The sequence below is a fragment of the Apostichopus japonicus genome, chromosome 3 (genome assembly GCF_037975245.1).
Source record: "Apostichopus japonicus isolate 1M-3 chromosome 3, ASM3797524v1, whole genome shotgun sequence".
Lineage (NCBI taxonomy): Eukaryota > Metazoa > Echinodermata > Holothuroidea > Aspidochirotida > Stichopodidae > Apostichopus > Apostichopus japonicus.
This window is the reverse complement of record NC_092563.1, coordinates 25,008,162-25,033,335: the sequence shown is the minus strand read 5'-3', so window position 1 is coordinate 25,033,335 and position 25,174 is coordinate 25,008,162. Positions and strand designations below refer to the sequence as shown.

At 37.7% G+C, this 25,174-nt stretch overlaps 1 protein-coding gene and 1 long non-coding RNA gene across 55 annotated transcripts in view; one reads left to right on the top strand and one right to left on the bottom strand.

Annotated features, from left to right (window-relative positions):
* LOC139965589 (uncharacterized) overlaps positions 1-1,666 on the top strand; it is a 31,395-nt gene extending 29,729 nt beyond the window's left edge. For all 50 annotated transcript variants that reach the window (XR_011792313.1, XR_011792312.1, XR_011792316.1 and 47 more), the window contains one exon: positions 688-1,666. This is a non-coding gene — a long non-coding RNA (uncharacterized lncRNA). The remainder of the gene's footprint in view (positions 1-687) is intronic.
* A 142-nt stretch (positions 1,667-1,808) lies between these two features.
* LOC139965587 (calcium-transporting ATPase type 2C member 1-like) overlaps positions 1,809-25,174 on the bottom strand; it is a 40,978-nt gene continuing 17,612 nt past the window's right edge. For all 5 annotated transcript variants that reach the window (XM_071968114.1, XM_071968116.1, XM_071968115.1 and 2 more), the window contains 19 exons: positions 23,936-23,971; positions 22,718-22,779; positions 21,899-22,007; positions 19,864-20,016; positions 19,155-19,223; positions 17,885-18,027; positions 16,281-16,405; positions 13,120-13,217; positions 12,464-12,649; positions 11,778-12,048; positions 10,835-11,005; positions 8,843-8,940; positions 8,314-8,364; positions 7,627-7,862; positions 7,329-7,445; positions 6,583-6,730; positions 5,633-5,728; positions 5,232-5,373; positions 1,809-3,981 (listed from right to left, as the gene is read on the bottom strand). In XM_071968114.1, the coding sequence (XP_071824215.1) occupies positions 3,860-3,981; positions 5,232-5,373; positions 5,633-5,728; positions 6,583-6,730; positions 7,329-7,445; positions 7,627-7,862; positions 8,314-8,364; positions 8,843-8,940; positions 10,835-11,005; positions 11,778-12,048; positions 12,464-12,649; positions 13,120-13,217; positions 16,281-16,405; positions 17,885-18,027; positions 19,155-19,223; positions 19,864-20,016; positions 21,899-22,007; positions 22,718-22,779; positions 23,936-23,971 (2,433 nt within the window). In that variant the 3' untranslated portion in view covers positions 1,809-3,859. The remainder of the gene's footprint in view (positions 3,982-5,231; positions 5,374-5,632; positions 5,729-6,582; positions 6,731-7,328; positions 7,446-7,626; positions 7,863-8,313; positions 8,365-8,842; positions 8,941-10,834; positions 11,006-11,777; positions 12,049-12,463; positions 12,650-13,119; positions 13,218-16,280; positions 16,406-17,884; positions 18,028-19,154; positions 19,224-19,863; positions 20,017-21,898; positions 22,008-22,717; positions 22,780-23,935; positions 23,972-25,174) is intronic.

The following is a 25,174-nucleotide window of genomic DNA, read 5'->3' as shown; positions in this document are numbered from 1 at the left end:
GACTCCTATATAAAAAATTCTATGATTATATGAGTTGTTTACTGTTTACCTTACTATATGGTATTATGGCATTAGAGATATATGTATGGAGGGACTTATTGGAAGTACCAAGTCTCAGAAAACAAGTTGCAAAATAAATTAGTACGGTCCAGTCGATAATGACCGTGGCGTTAGAGGTAATTAATTCTAGCATCAGGAAGGTAGTGGGATCGACCCCTGGTCAGCCAAAGTAAAGGTGGGGTTTTCATCCAAGAAAAATCGACGGTTTTCACATCTGTAATGGTCTCCCAAATTGTATAGGAGAAAAAAGATCCAAAATGAGTTACAACTGTACACTGGATGGCCACTCAATGTGAAGTGTAAGTTTCATACCAATTTTGCTTCTACCGAATGCATATGTGACTGCTGAACGTTGTGTAACTGCTGTCTTCTCAGCCAATGTGTTCTGCGAACAAGGTTGTTGCTGCAATGATGAAAATATATCGCCGCTTTGAGTTTCAGTGAAGAAAAGACAAAGCTGAAGGAACTTTTCTGAGCAGTGTAGATGGTTTTATTTATTTTATTGGTTTTTTAATCTCCACAAATTCATTAAGTGTGTTTGGTCAAATATTGCTGAAAGTACATTCCACAGTTCATCAAAATCCAGGCATACCTTTAAATGGTGTCTTTTTGTTTTCTCATTAACAGATTCTGCTACCCACCCATGAAACTGGAAAGAGAATGGAACATTTGTATGACTCTAGTAACTGAAAATGTCAAATTTAATCTACAGATATATGTTGGTTCAATCTATTTAAAAGAAAAATTATTGTTAATTTCCAATAAAATTTTATGAACTGACAGCAAAAATGCACAGCAGTAATGGACTCTAATTCAGAAATATCATTTTCAGGTTTGATAAGATAAATACAGTTGTGTGTCATTCAGCATAGGTGTGGGCCTGGGGCATAAAGAACTAATGAACCTGGACCTAGAAAAGACCGCTGTGGAACTCCACATTGTAGATCAAAGTCACATGATTAGAAGTATTCGACAGAAAGATGCTGTGTATGAATAGATAGATGTGAACAGAACCAAGATGCAGCTTGCCCCTTTAACACCAAAATCAGACTGAAGAACTTCAAGAAGGTATGGAATGATAGATAGACTGTATGGAAGGCTGTGCTCAAGACTAGCATAACGAAAAGAGTGACACATTTCTGATCCATCCTCAGGAAAATGTAAGAAGATACCTTGACAAGTGCTGTCTCAGTGCTATGACATGGACAATATGCAGACTGCCACATTATTAATAAACTATCGTTGTTAATGTGAGACGGATTCTGGGTAACGACAGCTTTCACTGTAGCTTTAGAGATGGACGAAAAATGGCTTATAAGGAAGAAAGAAGACGATAGTATTGGCAATTTCAGATATTCTTGTTTATCACGATTATGTCCCAAAACAAATTTTAAATTTGAATTTCAGATTACTGGGTATGTTAGTAAAAGGGTCGAGTAATGAGAATTAATTCTAATTACGATCAAGTGTAATCTTCGTTGTGGGTGGGGTTCATTACGTACAATGACACCTGGAAATATGGAACCAGATTCTACTTAAAGGGTTTGTCTTGATGAGGAGCTCATTCAGGTAGTGAATTGGAGGTGAGAATAAATGCTTTTCAAACTTGAAACACCTAGTTTTCTTTGGCCTCTTATTTTGTTTGCGATTGACACTACTTGTTGCGATCTGTTATTGTAATCTTTTGTGATTTTTTAAGCCGGGACTTTAAATATTATTTTGACATAAATTACGACAAACTATAGCAATGAGAGTGGTTTCCAATGTTTATCTCAAAACATGCTGAAGTGATTACAAAATTGAACATGTAGTAGGAGCTCACTTTCCAGTTGCACCTTTAAAACGTAAGATGAAAATTTAAAAAAAATGAATGAAATTCTACAAAGATGAATAGCTACATTCCAAAGAGATATATAATTTTAAAAGCTCCATACGTATTTAAAGAATGCACTCATTACTCTTTATCCCACTGGGTTCTCAGGTTTCTCCAAGGCCTGGAAGATAACTGTGGATCCAGTGGAAAGGGCCAGACGAAAAGACTCCAATGTGCAGGAAAGGCCTGTAGGGTCCAAGCCAAAGGGCATGAGCCAGATTTTGCCTGTCCTAGCATACTTTGCAAACAAGCATTAGGCTAAAACCATTGTTTGTTGCCATCAGTGAATATATTTTTGTGTGAGATCTGATATTAAGAACATTGGCTAAGTGCACTGAGAGAATATAGTGAGATAAGGAGGGTGGTTATATAATTAAAGGCAACCAAAAAACATGATTTTCAAAGACTGCTCCAACCACTGTCATGATTATAAACCTCGCGAGTGGGTTTACAGAATTGCACAAACGTCTTAACAAATCAAGTCACCTTTTTGCTCAAAATGGTAGCAGTAGACAAACTGTCCTTTAAACTTTCCTTATAGTTTGATTTACTCTCCTTTGCATTGTAGTTTAATTATTTGGGCTTAGTGATCGAAGAGAGTTATTACTTATCAGCCTCCAAAGAACAGATAAGATCTTCCACGGAAAAACTCTCTAGGTACCAACTTCCTTGATGCTTTCTCTAGAACTATACCCTGTATAGGTTAAAAACTATCCCACCATTACTAATACTAAACTACAAACATTTAACGACACTCTTGGAAAGTAATTTTCTGACCTGTGTTACTTAACAAAAGTTAAAATTACTCAAAAAATATTCCTAATGCCATCACATTTCAGAACTCCTTCTTGATAGTTAATAGAGAAATTCATAAAAACTTATCTTAATAAAATTCTTAATGAAACTTTCAAAAAACCTACAACCAGATGAAAATTTGGTTACCATTGCATGAGGTGTGGTGCTGTTCTGTTCGTACACATTGTGCCACTTTCCAGGTCACAAGTGTAGGTCATATGTATTGGAACAATATACAGATGTATTTTATATCCTGTTAAATGAACATACCAGTGTGTTGTACATTCAGTGCACTGGATGGAGTATGTGTTATTCATCCATAAGTTAACATAAAACATTTCTGTAATATATGTGTATGCTGGTATTGTCTAAACATACCAGTGTGATCTATATACATGTATGTTGCCAGGCTATACATACATACCAGTGCATAAGCAAATACCTTGTGTAGTGCTATAATGAATTCGAATTAGAGTCCAAAACAAAATGTCATATTCACTGACTTTGTTTACTGACTGAAGTTTGTAATATTTAGCCTGTAGAAGTAAAACAAGTTTCTTGAGTCACTTACATTAGTGTCATGAACGGCTTGTGTTCAGCATGGAGTGACTCCTTACAAGTCTGATATGCACTAGATTGTTATGTTTAAATAGTCTTTTACAGTATAAATGGTTACATTAAAATGTAAACGTCTCCATTATATATACAGCGAAGGCACAACTTACACATCTCAAAAAGACAGTGGTCCAAAGGTTCGAAGACTGCCCAAATGAAAACTGAAGGCACTGTTTGGATCAGTATTAGGTTAAAATATCCTCACCCCCCCAAAAAATACCCCATCACAGCCACGCACCCCCAACCACCACAAGCATAACAACAGGACAGCACCCATATTGACTAACCCCACAGACTCATTGACATCTGAGCAATCAAGGTTCATTCGATACTAGAAAATGAGTCAATTCAAAGAGGAAAGACCAAAAGGAATAAATATAAAATATATATATCATGATAGCCATGAGCCAAGTTCTTCATTTTCTCATGTACAATATTTCATTTCTTTGACGTCGCCTCCAGTGAACACGTTGCGTTGGATTTCTCACCACGTTGTAGAATATTCGCTAGACAACTTCAGACATAGTCGTAGTAGTCCCTCTGAATGGGGATCTTCCTCTCAGTCATTCGTTGCAGCCACTTCTTGATTTCCGAGATGACAAACACTGACGACGTGAGGGCTACTAGCATGACAAGATCTGAGGAAGGGACGAGAGAGATTTTGAGGGGTGTTTGGTGGGGGGGGGAGAATACAGTGAAGAAGAAATAGAGCTAGCAAATCTGTAGTACTCTATAGAACCGGCAGTGAAGTAGAACAAGAACCACCAACTGTCAGAGAGCAACAGAAAGAACAGGAGTACCAGCAGTTTCCTTCATACTTTACATTAACTAATAATAATAATCATCAGCAGTTATTTTTACGACGCTTAAACTTAAGCTGAGAAACCCCCAAGGGCTTATAGATTACAAGTTACACTTCGGGTGGCTTCCAATTCAACATTCTAAGTCAAATTTGGAATCTTTTCAATTTAGAAAGTCATTTCAGACGGCAAAACTGTGGATTAGTCTTGGATGAAAAACCCACCTTACTATGACCCGGCCGGGTATTGAACCCTGAACCACCCGATTGCTAAGCCTCGTTGCTTCAAATGTCACCGCCTTTATCCACTCGGCCACAGCACCGGTATTAACTGACAGTATGATAGTGCACCCTATACATAAGCAAACCTTAACTCCTTGCAGAACAGAACACACTTTAACAATCACAAACACAATATTTGCATCTTGAAACAAAACCACATTTTCCATCGGCCATATCATTGTGTCTCAATGGGATCAGAGCTTTGCTCTTATTAAAGCAACCTTGAAAAACCAAACAATAACTAAATCTAAACAATATCTTCTGGAATTATCCTCCAAATCAGTTCATACCGATAACTTCTCGTCAGATCTTGCATTCCTCTCTGGATTTCAGTATTAATGCTATATGTTTATACCTTACTTTTCAGTTACCTGATGATGGACAATTAAGTATCAAAAAAAAATTTTTTAAAATTGGTATATTTATTTGGAATGTTTGCTTCATAACTGTCAATCTTCTCTGACTTTAGAACTTCAACAAAATGCTACTTGTGTTATACAAATGATAAAAATATTGTAGTGGAAGATAAGAAACAAAAGGGGCATTTGTACCTTAAATTAAGACTATGATGATGTCATTCACTCTGCTGTTGCCAGGTGCATTCACAAAGTATGAATGAAATTTGAAAATTATTGTATCCTCGTCACACAAAATGCTACAAGAATGCTGACAATTTCCAGTAATGTTGTTAAAGCCAATCAACTTCAGTCGCTGGGATATATATATATATATAAATATGTATATTTCTATATATATATCTTTGAGAGGATTTTTACAACAGGTTGTTAATATCTAGTTAATACCTACCACTCGCAAACAATGCTTCGGTTACGAATACTTTCTGTAGAGGAGGGAAGTAGATGACCAGGAGTTGACCCATGATGGAACCACCCACAGCATACAGGAACATCTTGTTTGTGAAGAAGCCAATGTCAAAGATAGACTTCGTCTGTTCCAGAGAGAAAATAAAAAATCTCATCTTTATAAACGTGTCAACAAAAACAACCGTTGTGTGAGACAAAATTCCTATCCGTGTTAAAGGAAACTCAATTATTTTTTCTCACAATAATTTTGCTTATTGAATATGTTAAGGAGGTAAATCTGTGAAATATATACTCACTTGATAGATGACATTCGAACCCAAACTGTGACTGTCTTTTATAACAGTTGGTAGGGGGGGGGGGGGAGTGGAGGGGAGGCAGCCTTACCTGTGATCTACTACTCAAAGCGTTGAACATGTCGAAGAAAACAAAGCAAGTGAAGGTCATGGTAGTATCTCTGGGAGTGATCATGTTATCCTGCATCTGTGAAGAAATAAAAGAGACATAATGTTAAGTCTTTTTCAACAAATGAGGAAAAGAAAGAATTTTAAAGAATACTTATTCCATTCCATATCCAAACTGTAGGGACAATATAAAGCCCTAACAAACCAAGATAATTTTGTGCTGTGTTGTTTTTCTTCAACAAAATGGGACAAACTGATACATTAGTAACTCCTGCCAAAATCCTTTGAATTCATAACTAATAAATACCATGACAAAACATATTTTAGAATGTGGTCATTTCTTTTCTTTTTGGGGAGGGGGTGGGGTGGGTGGAGGAGGGGTTATTAATTGGACAATTTGTACTAAACACAGGCTACAAAAAGTGAACATTCAATCAAAGAGAGGATTAAGGTTTAAAGGGATGTTTACTGGTTTAGTTAACCATTGTTTTACATGCAGGTCTTGCAGAGGCCTTGAGAGACAGGTCAAGCCCCCTTTTGAAGCATTAATTATTTTACTTTAAATTTATTATGAAAATTTAGAACACATTCTTTATCCCCCCTAACTGACCCCAGACCCGAAAGCCCCTCCCCCCTCCTCTCATCCAGGTCTGCCTCCAAGCTACAACCACAAACAGTGAGACTTAAAAATGCTCAAGTGGTAACTATTTGAATTAGAGATTATTGAAGCAAATTGTTACTTGTTTTGTCGTTTTTGGCCTCCCTTGTTCCTTTCCCGCCTTTGAGGGGCTTGCCTGTGTTGTATGTTCTTTTACGTGTGGAGAAAAACTACTAGCCATGTGCGCACATGGTGTCATGTACGACAGACGAACAGGCAATCTAGAGACAAGATTTTAAGAGAAGGTCGTGGATCTTTCAAAATTATTAACTTACCTCCCTCCAAAATACCCAAAGTGTTCCACAGACGATGATGAAAGCTGAGATGAGTACGTTTATGACCAACGGTCTGGTAATCATTGGCTCCAAAACTCTCCTCGGAGGACGATGGACGACATCTTTATCCACTGGCTCTACACCAAGACTGAAACATACAAATGTAGAAATAAACCATGTCACCACGAAGACGGAGAAAACTTCTAAGCTACCTACATATTTGCACGTAACCACCACCCCCCCCCCAAAGTGAATCCCAAAGCTGATTGAAATAAGATACAAAGCCTTCAAAACACCCCAAAGAAGGGAAGGAGAGTTGGAGGGGGGTGGGGGAGGGAAGGTAGACTTTTACGGAAGGCTCAAAAGCAAGTTTTCAAAGCATTCAAATAACTCTGTGACTTGAAAGCTACAAACATGACTTCTTCTAGGAGATTAGAATTATGATCCCAAATATTACTTCTGTGTTTCCATGAAAAGAAAGTGCCACGGGTGTTTAAACTGCCCAGATGCTTCCATATCATATCAAGACAAAATGCACAAGGAATAATCTTCCTCGTTTACTATTATTTTCAAAACAACTATTTTCGTGTCACTTTAAAGAAAGAAATTCCTAAGAACTGAAAAGAGTTATGATAAATACTATATATAAATAAAGTAAACCAAAAACAACTCTGAAATGGAATTAATTCTCATGCACTAAACCAAGCCACCTTTACCATAGCTGTTTACACCTCATCTGTACCTACCTTTGAGCGGGTGGCCCATCCATTATGATGTTAATCCATAGGATCTGCATGGCATTGAGTGGATTAGGAAACTTAAGCATCGTCGACAGAGTGATTAAGGTAAGGGCTGCTATGCTCCTGGGAAGAGAAGACACAAAAATGTACTAAATTATCCAGAATGGCCACCTATGGTAACACAATGACATTTGCCTGCAACTTTGCACACTGAAACACAATATATAGTTTGATCCCACCACGAAACACAAGTAGCTTGATCTCTGCGAGGTTTCATATAGGAATAGAGATTGGTTTATCTTACGTGCTGAGTTGGAATCTGACAAAGTTTTTGATATTATAAAAGATGCTCTTCCCTTCCTCGATGGCGGATAGGATAGTGGTGAAGTCATCGTTGACCAGGATCATGTCGGCTGCCTCCTTACTGACATCTGTACCTGTGATACCCATGGCTATACCGATGTCCGCAGTCTTCAATGCCACGGCATCGTTTACACCGTCCCCTGTCATCGCAACAATCTGTCCAGTCGACTGTAAAGCCTGAAGATAGGCAGACAAATAAAAAAAAAAAATATCAAGAATAGTCAGTCCTATGGCACTCACCGTTCAATGAAGCTTTCCAGGTAAGTGACAGAATAAGATGTTTGATGAAGGAATAGTTAGAAGGCTGGAGAGGAGGTAAATATCTTGGTGATTGGATATTATAGTCTGAATATACTCCTATAAGCCTTTAATGTTATGTGCCTACCCCATCTATCTCCCCACCACCCCATCTATCTCCCCATCCCATCTATATTCCTACCCCATCTATTTCCCCACCTATCTATATCCCCACCCCATTTAATTGTGTTAATTGTTCCAGTTTTATAATAATCATTAGAAGTAATCTGGGAGTCACTTGTATTGTACCAAATTGTTTGTCAATTTCACTAAAAGATGTTTTCCAGTCACAAAGTGGTCAGTTCTGTACTGTAGTAGTAGAGTCACTTACTTTGACAATCTTCAGTTTATCCTTCGGACGAACCCTGTAAAATATTGCAACCTGCAAAGCCAACGGAAAAAATAAATTAAAACTTTGTTTATTTCGATTCCACTGCTGCTTCATAACGATGACAACGATGGAAAAAAAAAAACATTAACAACTTTTCACTTAAATTCTCAAGGATTCCACAAAAAAGGAATATTCTGTAAAAAACCAAGTTTGGGATCTGAATCTGAAACAAGGTCACTTCACCACAGGGAATAATTCATTATTTTAAAGTTTGCACAGCAATTTTGAAGTTTATGCAGTTTGCTTTGTGTGAAATAATAACACTGAGGACTGTGTGCAAAGACTGCTAAATACATGTGCAGAAATTGTGGGAGCAATGTCTTTAATTTGTGTAGCACTTTGGCTGCATATTACCAGAATAAATCATTCAGTGACTCACTAATGTACATATTTATTCTGCAAGTTTATATCAAACAAAATGGGAAATCATCCATTTACATCCCCCCCACCCCCCACGATGATCACTCACATTTGAAATTATGTGTGCTAGACGTTTATCATCCATCTTCTCAACTTCGGATCCAGAGCAGGTAGCAGAGCCCTGTGTGTAAATACCAAGACGGCTCCCTGTTAATGAAGAGAAGTAGTATTAATTATGTGTATATCATCAGTCACAAAGGAAATGAGGATTAATTATATCTCATCAAAGGCTTAAAGTCAGCATTTGGAAATGAATGCTCTTTGGGAACCACTTGCGTGAATTGTGTTGAAATATTCAATTGAGTTTAATTCAAGGCTGCTATATACAGAATTCTTATTTTTTTTTTTTTACGTTTTCACAAGGAGCGGGGGGGGGGGGGGGGAGGGGAAGAATAGTATAAGTTAACATTGTTTAATATCAAAGCAAAGTATTAATGCTGAGTATTTGGTACTGTTGGTACTGTCTATATCCAGTTTTGAGGGGGGGGGGGGGGGTGGGAGGGGAAGCATAGTGTTAATGCTGAGTATTTGGTAATGTTTATGTCCAGCTTTGAGGGGGGAGGGGAGGGGGAACATAGCATTAATGCTGAGTATTTGGTACCGTTGGTACTGTCTATATCCAGTACTAAGTACTGTATAGAGTATTCTACATGTCAAGTACTTAAGTACCATATCATTGAGTAGTCTGTGCAATACTTAGTAACATGAGTAGTCATTCCATCTAGTATTAAGTTTCACATTCAAGTACTCTTTACATCCAGTATCATTCAAGTAATATAAGTACTAGTCCTTATATCAAGTATTAAGCACCACTAGTCCTTATACCAAGTATTAAGCACCACTAGTCCTTATATCAAGTATTAAGCACCACTAGTCCTTATACCAAGTATTAAGCACCACTAGTCCTTATATCAAGTATTAAGTACCACTGGTTCTTATATCAAGTATTAAGCACCACTAGTCCTTATACCAAGTATTAAGCACCACTAGCCCTTATATCAAGTATTAAGCACCACTCCTTATATCAAGTATTTAGCACCACTAGTCCTTGTATCGGGTATTAAGCACCACTAATCCTTATATCAGGTATTAAGCACCACTAGTCCTTGTATCGGGTATTAAGCACCACTAGTTCTTATATCAAGTATTAAGCACCACTCCTTATATCAAGTATTAAGCACCACTAATCCTTATATCAAGTATTAAGCACCACTCCTTATATCAAGTATTAAGCACCACTAGTCCTTATATCAAGTATTAAGCACCACTAGTCCTTGTATCAGGTATTAAGTACCACTAGTCCTTATATCAGGTATTAAGCACCACTAATCCTTATATCAAGTATTAAGCACCACTCCTTATATCAAGTATTAAGCACCACTAGTCCTTGTATCAGGTATTAAGCACCACTAGTCAATATATCAGGTATTAAGCACCACTATTTCTTATATCAAGTATTAAGCACCACTAGTCCTTATATCAAGTATTAAGTACCACTAGTCCTTATAGCAAGTACTAAGCACAATTAGTCTTTATATCAAGTATTAAGCACCACTAGTCCTTATATCAAGTATTAAGCACCACTAGTCATTATATCAAGTATTAAACACCACTAGTCCTTATATCAAGTATTAAGTACCACTAGTCCTTATAGCAAGTACTAAGCACAACTAGTCTTTATATCAAGTATTAAGCACCACTAGTCATTATATCAAGTATTAAGCACCACTAGTCCTTATATCAAGTATTAAGCACCACTAGTCATTATATCAAGTATTAAACACCACTAGTCCTTATATCAAGTATTAAGCACCACTAGCCCTTATATCAGGTATTAAGCACCACTAGTCCTTATATCAAGTATTAAGAACCACATCAGTGGTCTTTATCCTCAGTATATAGCGAACGAGCTTAGTCTTTAAGGTTCAGTATTTGTTTCGTTGGTGGGATGACCTCTCTCACACAAACAACTGCCAACATCAAAACTTTACAATTTATATTGATTGACATCTACATATGACCTTTGACACAACATATTTACCAACACCAGCTGCAGTCTCTTCTGAATCTCCAGTCAACATTTTGACTTGGACACCGTTCGATAGCAGGGTGCTCACGGATTCCTTGACACCCTCTCGTGGTGGATCTAGGATGCCCACTAGACCAAGAAACGTCATCTCTTCCAAGGCCCCACCAGATGCAAGGGCTAAAACTAAAAGCATATATATATACAGAGAGTTACTAAACGACATTAGGAGGATGTGACTATGGGAAGTATTAACAAGGAAAATTCACGGGGAATTTTAACTTTCAAAGATTATGATACATACTGTACTAATGGTATATTAAGACAAGGTCACAAATATCTACAATCAAGTTGGAATAAATTATACATAATTTTGCCATTTTCATATTTGCTTAATTAGTATGCATGAGACAGCATATCAACAGCCGAGTAAAATAAAAACCAACCCCTCAAATGTTTGTCCTTGAAGATCTGTTAGCATTCAGGTCATCAAGCTTAGTTTTCACTAGTAAAAGGAGAGGAGGATGCTTGTTGATGGACATGCATCTTCCTTCGGACATGCCATTAGTTTATGCCTAACTGGGATATTTATTACCCTTGCTTTGTCACAGGAAACCAACTACAAACCGACATGAAATGCTAGCATGCTTCTGTACCGTACCCATAATGCAGCCTTTTTGTGGGATATACATCGTAACCTATATAAATGTTCTACCACATGGTATTTACCAGGGATGAGCCTGGGGTAAAAAAAAAAATCACGGAACTTTTGCAAAAATTGCGGTATAGGCTCCAGTTTGCGTATGCTACAGTGTGTTAGGATAATAGTTTTTGTCCCCGAGGTAGAAAAGAAATCACTGATATTCCGCGAATTCGCGGAAAAAGCTCATGCCTGATTTACTAACAGACGACTGCGTGTTCTCTAAGCTATCCTCCTACCGGACATTTCGACAATTACCTCTGAGTCCAGAGAAACCCATCTCTCTCGATTCTTCTTGGTATAATTTCTCCTCCTTTGGTGAGAGTGGTAATATACTATCGCCATTGTTAAACCACCTGCACTTCTCCAAGACTTTCTCCAACGCTCCCTTCATGAAGTACACAGGCGGCTCTGGGGGAGGGGCGTGGGACAACCTACGTCCGCAGCGGACAGCCATCCACTTGTGTTCAGAGCTGAACGAATGCTCTTCCTCTCTAAAGTAAAAGTCACGTAGATGTCCAAGACCCATCTGGATAGGAAAGAGAAAAATGATTGCAAAACTTGAAAAATACACACACCCTGGAAAAATATTTATATATATATATATATATATATATATATATATATATATATATATATATATTTATATATATATATATAAATAAGTACATGAAAATGAAATGAATAACAGACATATGAGTGAAGTCTAAACCACAAAGCAAATGCACTGATATATCATGTTAAATGCACTCATAACCAAAATCTAAGATTTGTTAAATATTCAAGTTTTAACACCTTGAAATTTCTGGATTATAGTGTTTGTCTTCTGACATATAAGGTTAGTTAATATGGAATTTAGCAAGATTTAAAAATAATAAGTTTTTGACTTGATATGACTTCAGTTCCAAAATACCAGGTTGACTGATAGTATTACAGATACATACCTTTGCTGCCAGGGAAAGCAACGCTCCTTCTGTAGGTTGCCCGTAGAGCAATCCGTCTTTGAGTTCAGCATTATTGCACACACATCCAGCCTCTACTATTTTGCCGATAGAAGGAAAGCTCCGAGCATCCACCGTGCTGCCCTTGGCTGTTACATAGCCCACACCATTGTAACCGATACCGGACACCTGATGGTGAAAGCAGAAAACATAGGCAAGTGAGAAGGCAAAAATGGATACAAGCTGAATACGTTAACTCAGAACTCTTCACTAATCCTAGCATGCTGTCTAATTAAAAGCGACCTCTTATCAAGATGACGATTGAAAATCATTTTATAAGTGACTTAAAAATAACAAACAAATAGTGTCATATATCATGTATGAATCAAGTACAGAAAGTATATGAAATGAAATATGACTAAAATAGAACTTGAACATTTGGAAGGATATCACTGAAGTATAACTTTATGAATCAGAAGAAATCATGAGATGAAGTACTAAGGCACCCACCCGTTGTACATATTGAAGTACTGCTAACTAAAACATTAAAATAAAGCCTTACTAATGTAATTGCATGTACATGTTACATATATATATATGGACTAAGCTTTAGTTGTTGAGCACTGTTGATGGTTATTAACTTGATGTTATGTACAAACCTCTGCCTGAATGCCATCAGATGTGAATATAGAGGTAACTGTCATCTCGTTCTTGGTCAGTGTACCTGTCTTGTCCGAACATATAACATTGGCACACCCTAGAAATAGAAAATAATCATCATAACAATAATAATAATAATTATAATAATAATCATAATGATATTGAGAGATTGTAATGTGTCGGTATCCATCAGAAAGAGGCTTGTGGTGTGGTGAAACAACAGTGAAAACACTGGCAAAGCAAGTAAACAGACAAAGGAATAAACAGACAGGTAATACCCATATAGAGGTCAGGTATTATTAAGTGGTAGTTCCAAATAGCACTGTAGGTACAGAGTTACCTCATTTTGATATTATAACACTGTAGGTATACATACAGTTACCTCATTCTGATATTATAACACTGTAGGTTACATAGTAACCTCATTTTGATATTATAACACTGTAGGTATAGAGTTACCACATTTTGAGTTATGGGATTAGAGGAATCCTTTAAAAAAACATGAAGGAATGATCTATTTAAGAGATTCCAAAGCACAATATTTGTGTGAGTCACTGTGTGCATGCAGAAAGCCAGCCTGCAAAGTTGCACAGATCAGTGAGACTCATCTAGAGCGTAAACTAAATAGCCTGAACAAAAGCTTGTAAATCAATCTTCCTTGCAAAGAAGGTTAAATATACTCTAATGAAGATAAGTTTTACAAAAAATAACAGCAATATCCTGATGGGTCAATAATTATTTTTGAAACCACGGAGCAAAAAATGCAAAAAAAATGGTATTTTTATCATGAAGAGAAACCAATGATGTGAGAGAAAAAAATCCAATAGAGTATCTTTAACTTGATGTAAAGACAGCCGTAATGTTTTGAATGATAATTGTTAGGAACGGTAAAACTTGTCCACAAACCTCAAGCTTCTGCTTTAAACCTTTTGTTTTGAAGCTGTGTTCAAACAACACCATCAATTTAATCAATCAAGGTTACAATCTTTCTTATCTCTTGCTTTCTTAACTTTGATTAATCATCTTAAGCTCCTCCCTTGGTTTATTAATGTAAATCTCATCCGACGGATGACGGCTGCCTCTTAAGCTCCGTCCATATTTACAGGACACAGATGCGACTGAAAACGGGGCTTTTAATGCCAGATTTGTCAGCGTCACTGACATGACTATATATCCTGGTTGACGCTGATAGTCTGAGACTGGCTAGAGAGACTTAAAGAGTCATGATGCCTACATACAAACATCAACTGTAAGTGACAATAACGGGATCCTTTTAAGATATCTGTTGCAAAAGAGCGTCACAAGTATACTAAAAAAGGACTAAAGCATTGGGATTTGTAAAGGCAAGGAGATACAACTGACCATGTCCAGAGAGGTTTGGATTAAAGTAACCAAATGTCCTAATCACAGACAGTAACACTGTAAATCTCATTGGTAGTATTTGACAACAGTTTTAGCCTATATCTCATCAGCAGAGTTTAAGAAAAATTTTCAAATTTCTTTAGAAAATCTATCGAAAAGATGACAGAAATGCTTTAAAAAATTAAGACAGTTTGAACATTTTCCTGCTATTTGCTTTACAACAACCCTGCAGTGGTTATGTAACCGGTCAAAAGTACCTGATGTGATTTGTATGTGTTATTAAAACAATCTTGTTAATGTTGTCATGTTTTAATTCATGCACAAAATGCAAGTGCTCGTCTTGAATAAATTAGATGTCGCGATTCATTAGGTCCACTCTTTAATATTAGGATACAAAACATATGGTAGGGTTTGGTAATTAGAAATATAATAACATAATTGAATTGACCATAATAAAGCCGGTACCATACTTCACAATCACAGAAAACATGATATAAACATGAAATAAATATTAACCTCTCATATTTGTCCCCAAAAAAGGTAGTAAAATAAAAAAAATTAAAAAAATTAAAATTGGGCATCATATGTTAAGTCTGCTTGGCACAAAAAATATGGTTTTGGATTAAATAATGTTATAGCTTGACAAGTTAGGAAGTAGCCCATACATCATGTAGGTAGAATGACATTTTGTCACACTCCCACGCAAAACACTGCTTTTTTAATTATGTCTAACTCGCATTAATAATTTGATGAAAATATCTGGAGATTGTTGTATGTTAAAATCAGCCAAAATGATTGTAAGAACCAAAAGTAAGTGGATTTTAATAGGCGGTCAGACTCCTGCATATTGCACACTTAGGGACTAAACTGGAGTAAGTTGCTTTAAAGTAGACAACCCTACAAATGAGGCAACAGCTAGAGTGTGTCTAGACGTTCAAAGAGACATTCGCAATAGCGATGGTGACAAACGAAACCAAAATGACTAACGAATTGCCACTAGTTGAGAGGAGATGGCAATGAATAATCGATTCATGATTAAAATGTCCCTTTTATCCCCTTTGGTCTATTCCGAGGAAAAAGCCTCATACGTCTATTGAGGATCCATGCTGTCTTGACTGAAGTAATCTTTGCAATGATATTAGCATTACCGCTGTGTTTCATGGCGAATTGACTCAACTTAGAACTCCAGGATGAATGCTTAACAAGTCCAACATTTTTTTTACTTAATATGAAGATGCCAAAGTTTGTCAGATTTACTATGTTATTTACCAAAATAAGTGTGTTATGAAACCTTATAGGCAGTTCACAAGTTGTACTTTGAAAGAAATTTGTACCATGAATTTTCAGAATTGATTCGATCCAGTGACATCCCTTCAGCCCCCCCCCCCACCACCTCTGCCATCAGTCGAGGAAACATTACTTCTGGGGACTTTTTCCAAATTCAACGTCCCCACGGCCTCACCCCTGATTCGTAACACCTTGGATCCACCAACAGCCTTTCTATAAAGGTCCAGGCCCCTCGCTCAGATCATATGGGATATTTTGGGCATACGCCTCACACCCCCCCCCACCCCCCTCTGTAGAAATCCTGTGCATGTCACTGATTCGATCATGTTTTACATTAGCCTGTGTAACTTCATGATGGACTCAGATGCCTTTGGCTTGTAGTGTGCTTAGGTTTGCAGGAGGTGTGCTAAGAATGCCTCAGCATATAGAATGATAACCTATTCATGAGTATTCCATGAGCACAGTACAATGAGTGACAGTCTATAACTGTAGTTAGAAACGGAGAACTCACCGAGCGTCTCTACGATTGGTAATTTTTTAACAATGACATTTCTCTTGGCCATTCTCATCACACCTAAAGCCAGGGTGACAGTAACCACTATGGGTAGCCCCTCTGGTATAGCAGCAACAGCAAGACTGTAAAAGAAAATATCAGGCTCATTTATAAATACATCAACATCAAAGAATCAACTAAGATTACTGCATGGGTGCTTCCAGCAAGTAATCACAGTACATTTAAGGACTATGGTTACATTTAAGGAGAGAATAAGGGAGGGAAGGAAAAGGAAAGGGAGTGGAGGAAAAGGGAAGGGAGGGGAGGAAAAGGGAAGGGAAGGGAGGGGAGGAAAAGGAAAAGGAAAGGGAGGGGAGGAAAAGGGAAGGGAGGGGAGGAAAAGGGAAGGGAGGGGAGGGAAAGGGAATGAAGGGGTGGAAAAGGGAATGGAGGGGAGGAAAAGGGAAGGGAGGGGAGGAAAAGGGAATGGAGGGGAGGTGAAGTAATGAGCAGGAAGAGGAGGGGGGGTGAGGGAGGAGTAGGAAGATGAAATGAGGGGAGGTAAAGGGAAGGGTGAGGGCTGGTGAAGGTAAGAGAAGGAAGAGGGGCAGTGGAATGATAAAGGGAGGGGAGGTGTAGGGAAGGGATGGGAGGGGAAAGGAGGGGGAAGGGAGGTGAAGGAAAGAGAAGTAAGAGGGGAGGGGAGCGGAACGGAAGGGAGGAGTGGAAAGATGAAGGGAGGGAGATGAAAGGAAGGGAAGGGACAGGAGGGGATGGGAGGTGAAGGAAAGAGAAGTAAGAGGGGAGGGGAGCAGAACGGAAGGGAGGAGTGGAAAGATGAAGGGAGGGAGATGAAAGGAAGGGAAGGGGACAGGAGGGGATGGGAGGTGAAGGAAAGAGAAGGGGGATGGGAAGGGAGGAGTGGGAAGATGAAGGGAGGGGAGGTGAAGGGAAGGGATGGGATGGGAGGGGAAGGAAAAAGAAGGAAGAGGAGTGGGAAGATAAAGGGAGGTGAAGGGATGGGACGGAAAGGGAGGTGAAGGAAAGGGAAGGGGGAGGTGTAGCGAGGGGAGGGGAAGGGAGGAGTGGGAAGATGAAAAGAGTGAAGGTGAAGGGAAGGGATGGGAAGGGAGGTGAAGGAGAGAGAAGGAAGAGGAGGGCGAGGGAGGAGTAGGAAGGTGAAGGGAGGGGAGGTGAAGGGAAAGGAGGGGATGGGAGGGGATGGGAGGAGAGATGAAGGAAAGAGAAGGAAGAGGAGGAAGGAGGAGTTGGAAGATGAAGGGAGGGTAGGTGAAGGGAAGGGATGGAGGGGAGGTGAAGGAAAAAGAAGGAAGAGGAGGGGGAAGATGAAGGAAGGGGAGATGAAGGAAGGGGAGAAGAGGTGAAGGAAGAGGGGGAGGGAGGAGTGGGAAGATGAAGGGAGAAGGTGAAGGGGAGGGAGGAATAGAGGGAAGGTGGAGCTGATGGCAGGGAAGGGAAGGGTGGCAGTGTGCAGCAAGGGGTTTGAGGAGAGGAACAACAATGTGCAATCATCTAAGTACCAAACAGAACATATATTTCTCACAACACAGCAGTGCAATAGTTGTAATCCATCCATTCAGTTACATAACAAAGAGACTTACCTGACTCCAATGGTAAACATGTCGATGAGTCTGCGGTTCTGCATCCATCCTAGTAACATGATGAAGCCAATGATACAAAATGAATACAATGATAACTGCTTGCCGAGAATCCCCATACTCCGCTGGAGGGGTGTCTTTGGTGCCTGTAAGGAAGAGAACAACAAACACTCAAAGGGAGCCCTATATAGTACCCAGCAAGAGAGAGTTTGTGGGACACACTTTTTACGGTATGACTATTCAAAAGAACAGTGAATGGATTCAATTACAGAATGGAAACTACAATAGATACACCTTGTCAGAGAGACCCTGGTTTTGTACATCATATGCTACAATTGTAAGTGCATATTAGTAAGTATGTGATGCCGGGGATGGGGGGGGGGCTGCAGCATCACAGCTATGCTGCAAAGTACACAATCTTTTGTATTCTGTAGTTCCACACAAAAGGCACTGCTGCTCTGCAGAGATAATCTCAATTATTTTCTTTATTTCAATTTGACCTAATGCTGCAATCAAATCACTCACAAAAGGTTTACAAAGTAAATAGAATGCCATGCCATATGCCATGAAAAGCACCTTATGAGCCAATACTGGAACCACAGCCTTAAACTGTCTATTCATCTTGAGAGGGAATTCAAAGACTCAACAAACACCAAAGGAAATTTTACAGCCAATATGATATAGGAAAATTGTAATAATAAATGTAATCAAAGTTCCTCTCAATACCCAGTAAATACAGTTTACACAAAACAGTTTTGTGAGCAATATCAGATACAGTGGTATTCCTGCTCTTTCATACTCTAAGGTTGAAGAGATCATATCTAAAGGTTATTGGCATTGTATTTGTTACCTGACACCTCACTCAGTGATGCATTGACAAATGAGGAAAATATGAACTCAATGTTAAGCAGCATTAATGAATGAAACAGAGCATTTTGAAACAAACTTATTTCAGCCATTTGAAGATATTTAAACCAAATTAGATACTTATATATTTGGCTACCCTGTTGCACTATCACTTACATGAAGCTAAAAATATATCTAAGGGGTAAAGCTTGACAGTATAACAAAGCTGCCAAAATAACTGACAGCATAACAAAGATGACAAAATAACTGACGGAATAACAAATTGTTATAATTTTTTTTGTCTCTTAAACATCTATATCCTAAAGAGGCAGCTTGACAGAATAACAAAGATGACAAATAACTGATAGAATAACAAATTTTTGTATTTTTTTTTTGTCTCTTTTCACTTTCATTTGCAATTTTTTACCTCTTCTGCTTGCATCATTTTGAAGATCTCACCAAACTCTGACTTCTCTCCAGTAGCAATGACGATTCCCTGCAAATAAAGATGAACGGATAATAAATATTAATCTGTATCCCTGACGGACCAAACAAACCCTCAATCAACTCTTCTTCCACGCCCATCTCTATCACAGGTAGAAAAAATGGACATTCAAACTGATTTACTTTTGATGGCAATAGAGAGATATTACTTCATTGTGTAAAAGTTAAAGGTTTTACAGTCTTGTCTGTGGTCAAGGCCCCCTTCCACAACTTTACAACTTATTTTATATAACCTTAACCCCTGGTCATTGTTAACTTGTCACACCTACACACCAAAGTGTACACAATTCAAACAATCCCTCCTGAGACACTACAGTGCACCACATCTACGTGTCCCCTGAGGGACTTCTTATAGAGTGCAGCCACAAGTCGGCACATAAAACTATATTTACAAGTCACCTTGCAAGTCCCCATTTATACACCTGGGTGAAGAGAGGCAATGGATATAAAGTGCCTTGCCCAAGGACACAACTTTATGATCTCGTCGGGACCTGCAAACCTTTGATCACAAGTCTATTGCTGTAACCACTTGACCACAATGCTCTCCAGCTTAAAACTTAATACATTCACAACAGAATTATCATCTGTACGTACTTTCACAAACAATTATTTACTATTTTATTACACCGTACCTTTCCATGACCATTTGTCACTAGTGTGCCCATGTAGGCGACGTTTTTCTGCGTGCTCCTCTTCTTCGATGTGTCCAGCTGTACGTTCGTCGTTTTGTAACTGGCCTTGGTCTCTCCGGTGAAACTTGACTCATCGATTGCTAAGTCATGAGCCTACGGAGATAAGTAATTGTGACATCAGTTATCCAAAACATTACTTTAAAGGAATATGCCATTAGCTGATTATGGGTTGAAAAAAAATATCGAAAAAAGTTTTCTGCATCTTGAGGTGAAAAGCAGCTTTTCGACATAAGCGTCACATCATCTGCCCACAGGAATATCCCTTTAAGTACAAAGCAGACCCTCAGCTCAGTTACTGAGATTTCTACACTGAATTTAGATGAAAATAGTGCATTTGTAGAGAGGAGACAGGCAATTCTTAAGAAATTCAAATACCTTTGTCCTGAATATACTATACTAGATTGATTAGGGAACTGGACAGAAAGAATAGTAGAGAAGAAACACTACAGGCAAGATTGGTGAGGGGAGGAGGGCACAGAATTCAGGGTGTCAATTTCATCAAAATATGAAATGCTATATATAGGGCCTCCAAACAAGAACAAACGATCTGAACTATTTCTAAGTTAGCTTAGTTTGATTATAAAGGCTAAAATATGAAATGCTATATCGCGCCTCCAAACAAGAACAAATGATCTGAACTATTTCTAAGTCAGCTTAGTTTGATTAGAAAGGCTAGTAGAAAAATATGCAACTAATTCTACTAAAAACATAAAACCTATTGATTTAAAGTTTGGGAGCTAGGCTAATTCTTTCCATTTTAGGCTTTTTGGTGACAGATTCTCAAATGTTAATCTTGTTAATTTTGCTTCACTATTACAGGTATTTCTTTTCACACAAAGCTAGAGAAGAAACATGGTTTTCTGATAGGGTTTAAGGCCAACAATTAAGCTAATGTGAAAATGGGTGTCCACAAAACATAGCCATAATATAAATGACCTGGTAGATCTTATTAAAATATTATAATGATGTGACTACATATTCATAATGAATAATTTCAAACCTGCACATACTTCTTATCAATTATAATAAAAGGTGTAATAATTCCAGTTATGGCCTTTCAAACATCCTGTATTTTAGCTACCAACATCTGATATCACTGTCAATAGCCCAAACCTGGACCATTTTGAAAATCCTATTGTTTGATTGGATGACATCAGACACATTGTTCGGTTATTTATAGACCAAGCTTTGGGTGGTTATAATTGAGGTTTATTTCCAACGCAAGAGCTATAAAGTTACTCTTGGCACAATGCCAACTTTATGAAACCTCCATCGTTCATTATTCCTTTACTTGAACTATCTCATCACATATATTTTCTCACTATGAAACAAACAAGTTTTCCATAGCAACCACCTTACACTGTGATACAAGTATAGGATGAATCTTGATCGACGACGCCCACCAACGTTAGCTTTATCATCGACCAATTAGGTGTAGGCTTACACAAACTTTAAGGAGGTTGCAGAGTGAACCCGAACGAAGAAGCATTAATAAATACTGCCTTGAGCTAGTCTTCTCATTAATGCCTCCGGATTAATACTTTTGCCACTCTGCAGGGAAATGGACTATATACATCAATCATAAAATATAATATGGTCACATAATACCACAAATTTATTTTACACATTTTTTTACTATGATCTCGCCTTACTAATTATTTTGTTTTATTCTATCAGATAACAAAGCAATGGCTTCCCATGAAAATCTATTGATTAATTTCAATTGCAAAAGCAGAATTAGACACATTTTGGTCGAACCTGAAATAGATATTTTGAGAGGGAGGGTGGGTGGGGGGATGTGCCTGAAATAGATATTTTGAGAGGAAGGATGGGTGGGGGGAGGAGGGTTTACCAAAAGTCAACTCTACACTTTTTCTTGTCTTAAGTTTTTCTTGTCTTAAGTTTATACACTACTTTAATTTAAAACTTAGTGGCAAATCGGATGCTCTCTGATCACTTCAGGAAGTAACGATACCTCAAATAGCCTCATGTCTCCAGGCACTCTGTCGCCTACTCGTACAGTGACTGTATCTCCAGGCACAAGGTCCCTCGCTAAGAAGTCACTCGGGGCCCCATCACGGATACTGCAATAGACAAAAAACATGAAGCGAGGTGGTTAACTTCAAAATATGAAAGGAGGAGAGCTGCTTTCAATAACAATATGATAATGAATACAACAGAAATCTGTTAATTGATAGACTTTTCATTTTCAATGATAAAATTGCACAGGAATGGAGACTGAGATGTAAAGTTCATACAGCGAGTGCTCTATCTGACGATGCTTCTCCTCATTGCAATCTGAGGCTGTTTCTTGAACGCACTATTAAACTTGTCATTCTCTACCTCTGTACAACTATAAAGTGTGCACATATATCTACATATGTATGTATGTATGTATGTATATGAGTGTATACATTATATATATACATAGATTATAAAGAAAATCCACCTATACTTCAAAAAAAATATATATATATTCTGAGAAAAAAGCAGTGAAATAAGATATGACTTATAATTGATAAATAGGGAGTATTGTTTTAGAAAATATATTGGACAACTAACTAATATATATTTATACTTACTCATATAACAACCTACTACATATATATATATATACTGTATATGTAGTGAGTTGGAAAATCCAGAACAGTGATAAAACTAAATATATATATGAACATTGCATGAAGAAGACACTGTGTAGCTACAAATATGGGCTTATTTACAGAGAAAACCATTTTTTTGAAGAAACTACTCATTCATCATGATCCCTCATTGGGGTGGTGTTGGGGCTTACCAGTGGCAAGTAGGAGGCACTAGTTTTGTAAGTTTTTCTAAGGATTTCTCTGAGCGATATTCCTGTAAAGAAAACAATAAAATAAAAACAAAACCAAATTAAAAAATTAATATTCTGAACCAGATGGGAGAAGGGAAATCCGTTTATGGACAAGTTACTTCATGAAAAAAATACTCATAGAAACAATACTGCAATATACCCAAAGGTAAATTGTTCATTTTACCCCAGCATCAAACCTCCCAGCTTCAGTAAAATATAAATCACAAATATAATGTTAACTCAGGTTAAAAAGATTGAGTTAAAAGTCACATTTTTTGTAAAACGAAGGAGGAAAGTCAGAGAGCTAGCATATACCCAGAATTGTAGTGACCCTAACATTACACCCTCATGGAATGTTACTGGTACTTATACTCACTACAATGTTACAAAGGGAACATACCAGAAAAGTATCCACTTTTTTCTGGTTCCTCTACTTCCATCTCACATAAATTATTTTGATACTCTATATTTACTGTTTACTGTATTTGATACCATCTATATTTATCCTATAATGTTCAAAATGTAAAAAATGGAACGTAGAAAATAAAGTTGAAACTAAATCTAGTATATAGATTCTGTTGTAAGATGTAAGTACTCCTACTTAGTGTTTTGTACTAGTACTCATTCTCATACCAATAGGAATCAGTCTCCATGGTTTCAACAGAGGGCGCTATCACATGCTGTCTAATGTGTATGACCCTTTACTGTTTAACGATCCCTCCGAATATAAGTGACACGGTCCTGTGAAGTCGCTCACAAGCCAGGAACACACCTAACATACATACTGACAGGTTGGGTGACTCGAAAAGGTTTCGCCGGACGAAAAACATTCTTTAGAAAACACAACTTAGCTGCTTGAAAATGGTCAGCTTGACTTGAAACTTCTGAAACTATGTTTCAAAAGATCTCTTCTTCAATAATTATGAATGGAACTGTATTACCCTGCTGGTGATCAACTTATGGTACTATTGTGATCTGCAGTTAAAGACTGCAACTTGTCAAGTTTCACAGAACTAGCAAGATATCATTTGATTTGATTGGACATTGGTGCTGTTTTCCACATACTACAAAGACTGTACAAATCCTCTATGTTACTAATGGAGAGGCTTGTGTTATTTTTTCACTCTAGATGTTGAAGTAAAAAAAATTTATCGACCGAAATAGTGAAAGTTTCCTTACCTGAACAAATGCAACAGTCACAACTATTACAATTGCCTGACAAAGAGAGAGAGAGAGACAAAGAATGCTTAATTGTAAGACAATGTACAATTAGTACAATTAGTAATATTCAAATTAGGATCTCATCCATTAAAAATACCTTCATGTAGACCTACTACTGTATTTCTCTAAAACCCTGTAAAATTTGTCTAATTGGCATTTTTGTTTCACCTCCTGTCCTTCAAGTAAACTAAGCAAGCTTAGAGTTACATTACAAACACAAAACAGATACTAGGACACACTCAATAACAGGAAGCCATACTAACATAAAAAAGTTATAACAAAAGTAGGTCTTTACAAACTATTGCAACACAAATCCTACCCAACCTAACATTGGAAATTCATCATGGTTTTCAGGCAGAATATAAGTGTTGATATGTGATAGCACATCAAGAAAGGAACTTGCTGTTTCTATAAATATTTCTTTACCTTGAACCTCTGTTTTTGACATATTTTACCACCGAAGTATGACAAATTCGAAGACCCCACCAAAAAATATGCTTTTGACTTCATTAAATAACAGAGCTTCAAATGATAATCAAACAATTCCTGACAAATTTGTAATGCATTGTAAACATGTCATCTGAGGCAACAAACAGGTTTTATGCCCACCCAACTCTATGAGAATATTGTCTTGCTTCTGATGAGCTAATATCATTGGTCAGTATGTTAGACTAAGTAGTTCAGTCACTTTGATTAATGAACTACTGTTGTTTAAAGGGTGTGAAGACTTGTGCACAAAGAAACGTCTAATGCCGGTAATCTGACCTAGTTTCGAATAAGGTGTAACAGAAGTGTTAGAAACCACCATCAATCCCAGAAAATACACACAAAGCTTGCTACCGTCGATAATAAGACACTAGTGTACAGTCAGTACATACAGCTGCGGTCAATACCCACAACACAGTGTACATATAGCAGCGATGAACATGTCAGGTCTAGCTAAAGATAACAAGGTATCACGTTTCATTACTGTCTGCATTTTGTAGCGACATGAAAAAAACCTTCACTTGCAAGCAACGGAAAGTTAACTTTTTCAGAGCGTGGCACACGGTTTGGGGCGAGTCTTCAATGCCTTTAAAGGGCCATTTCTCAAAAGATTTTAAGTGGTATAGAAACTAATATATCTTGTTGATTGATAGTTTTGTGCGACAGTCCTCTGTTTGTCATTTCTTTGGACGTCTACGCCATCCATCTATC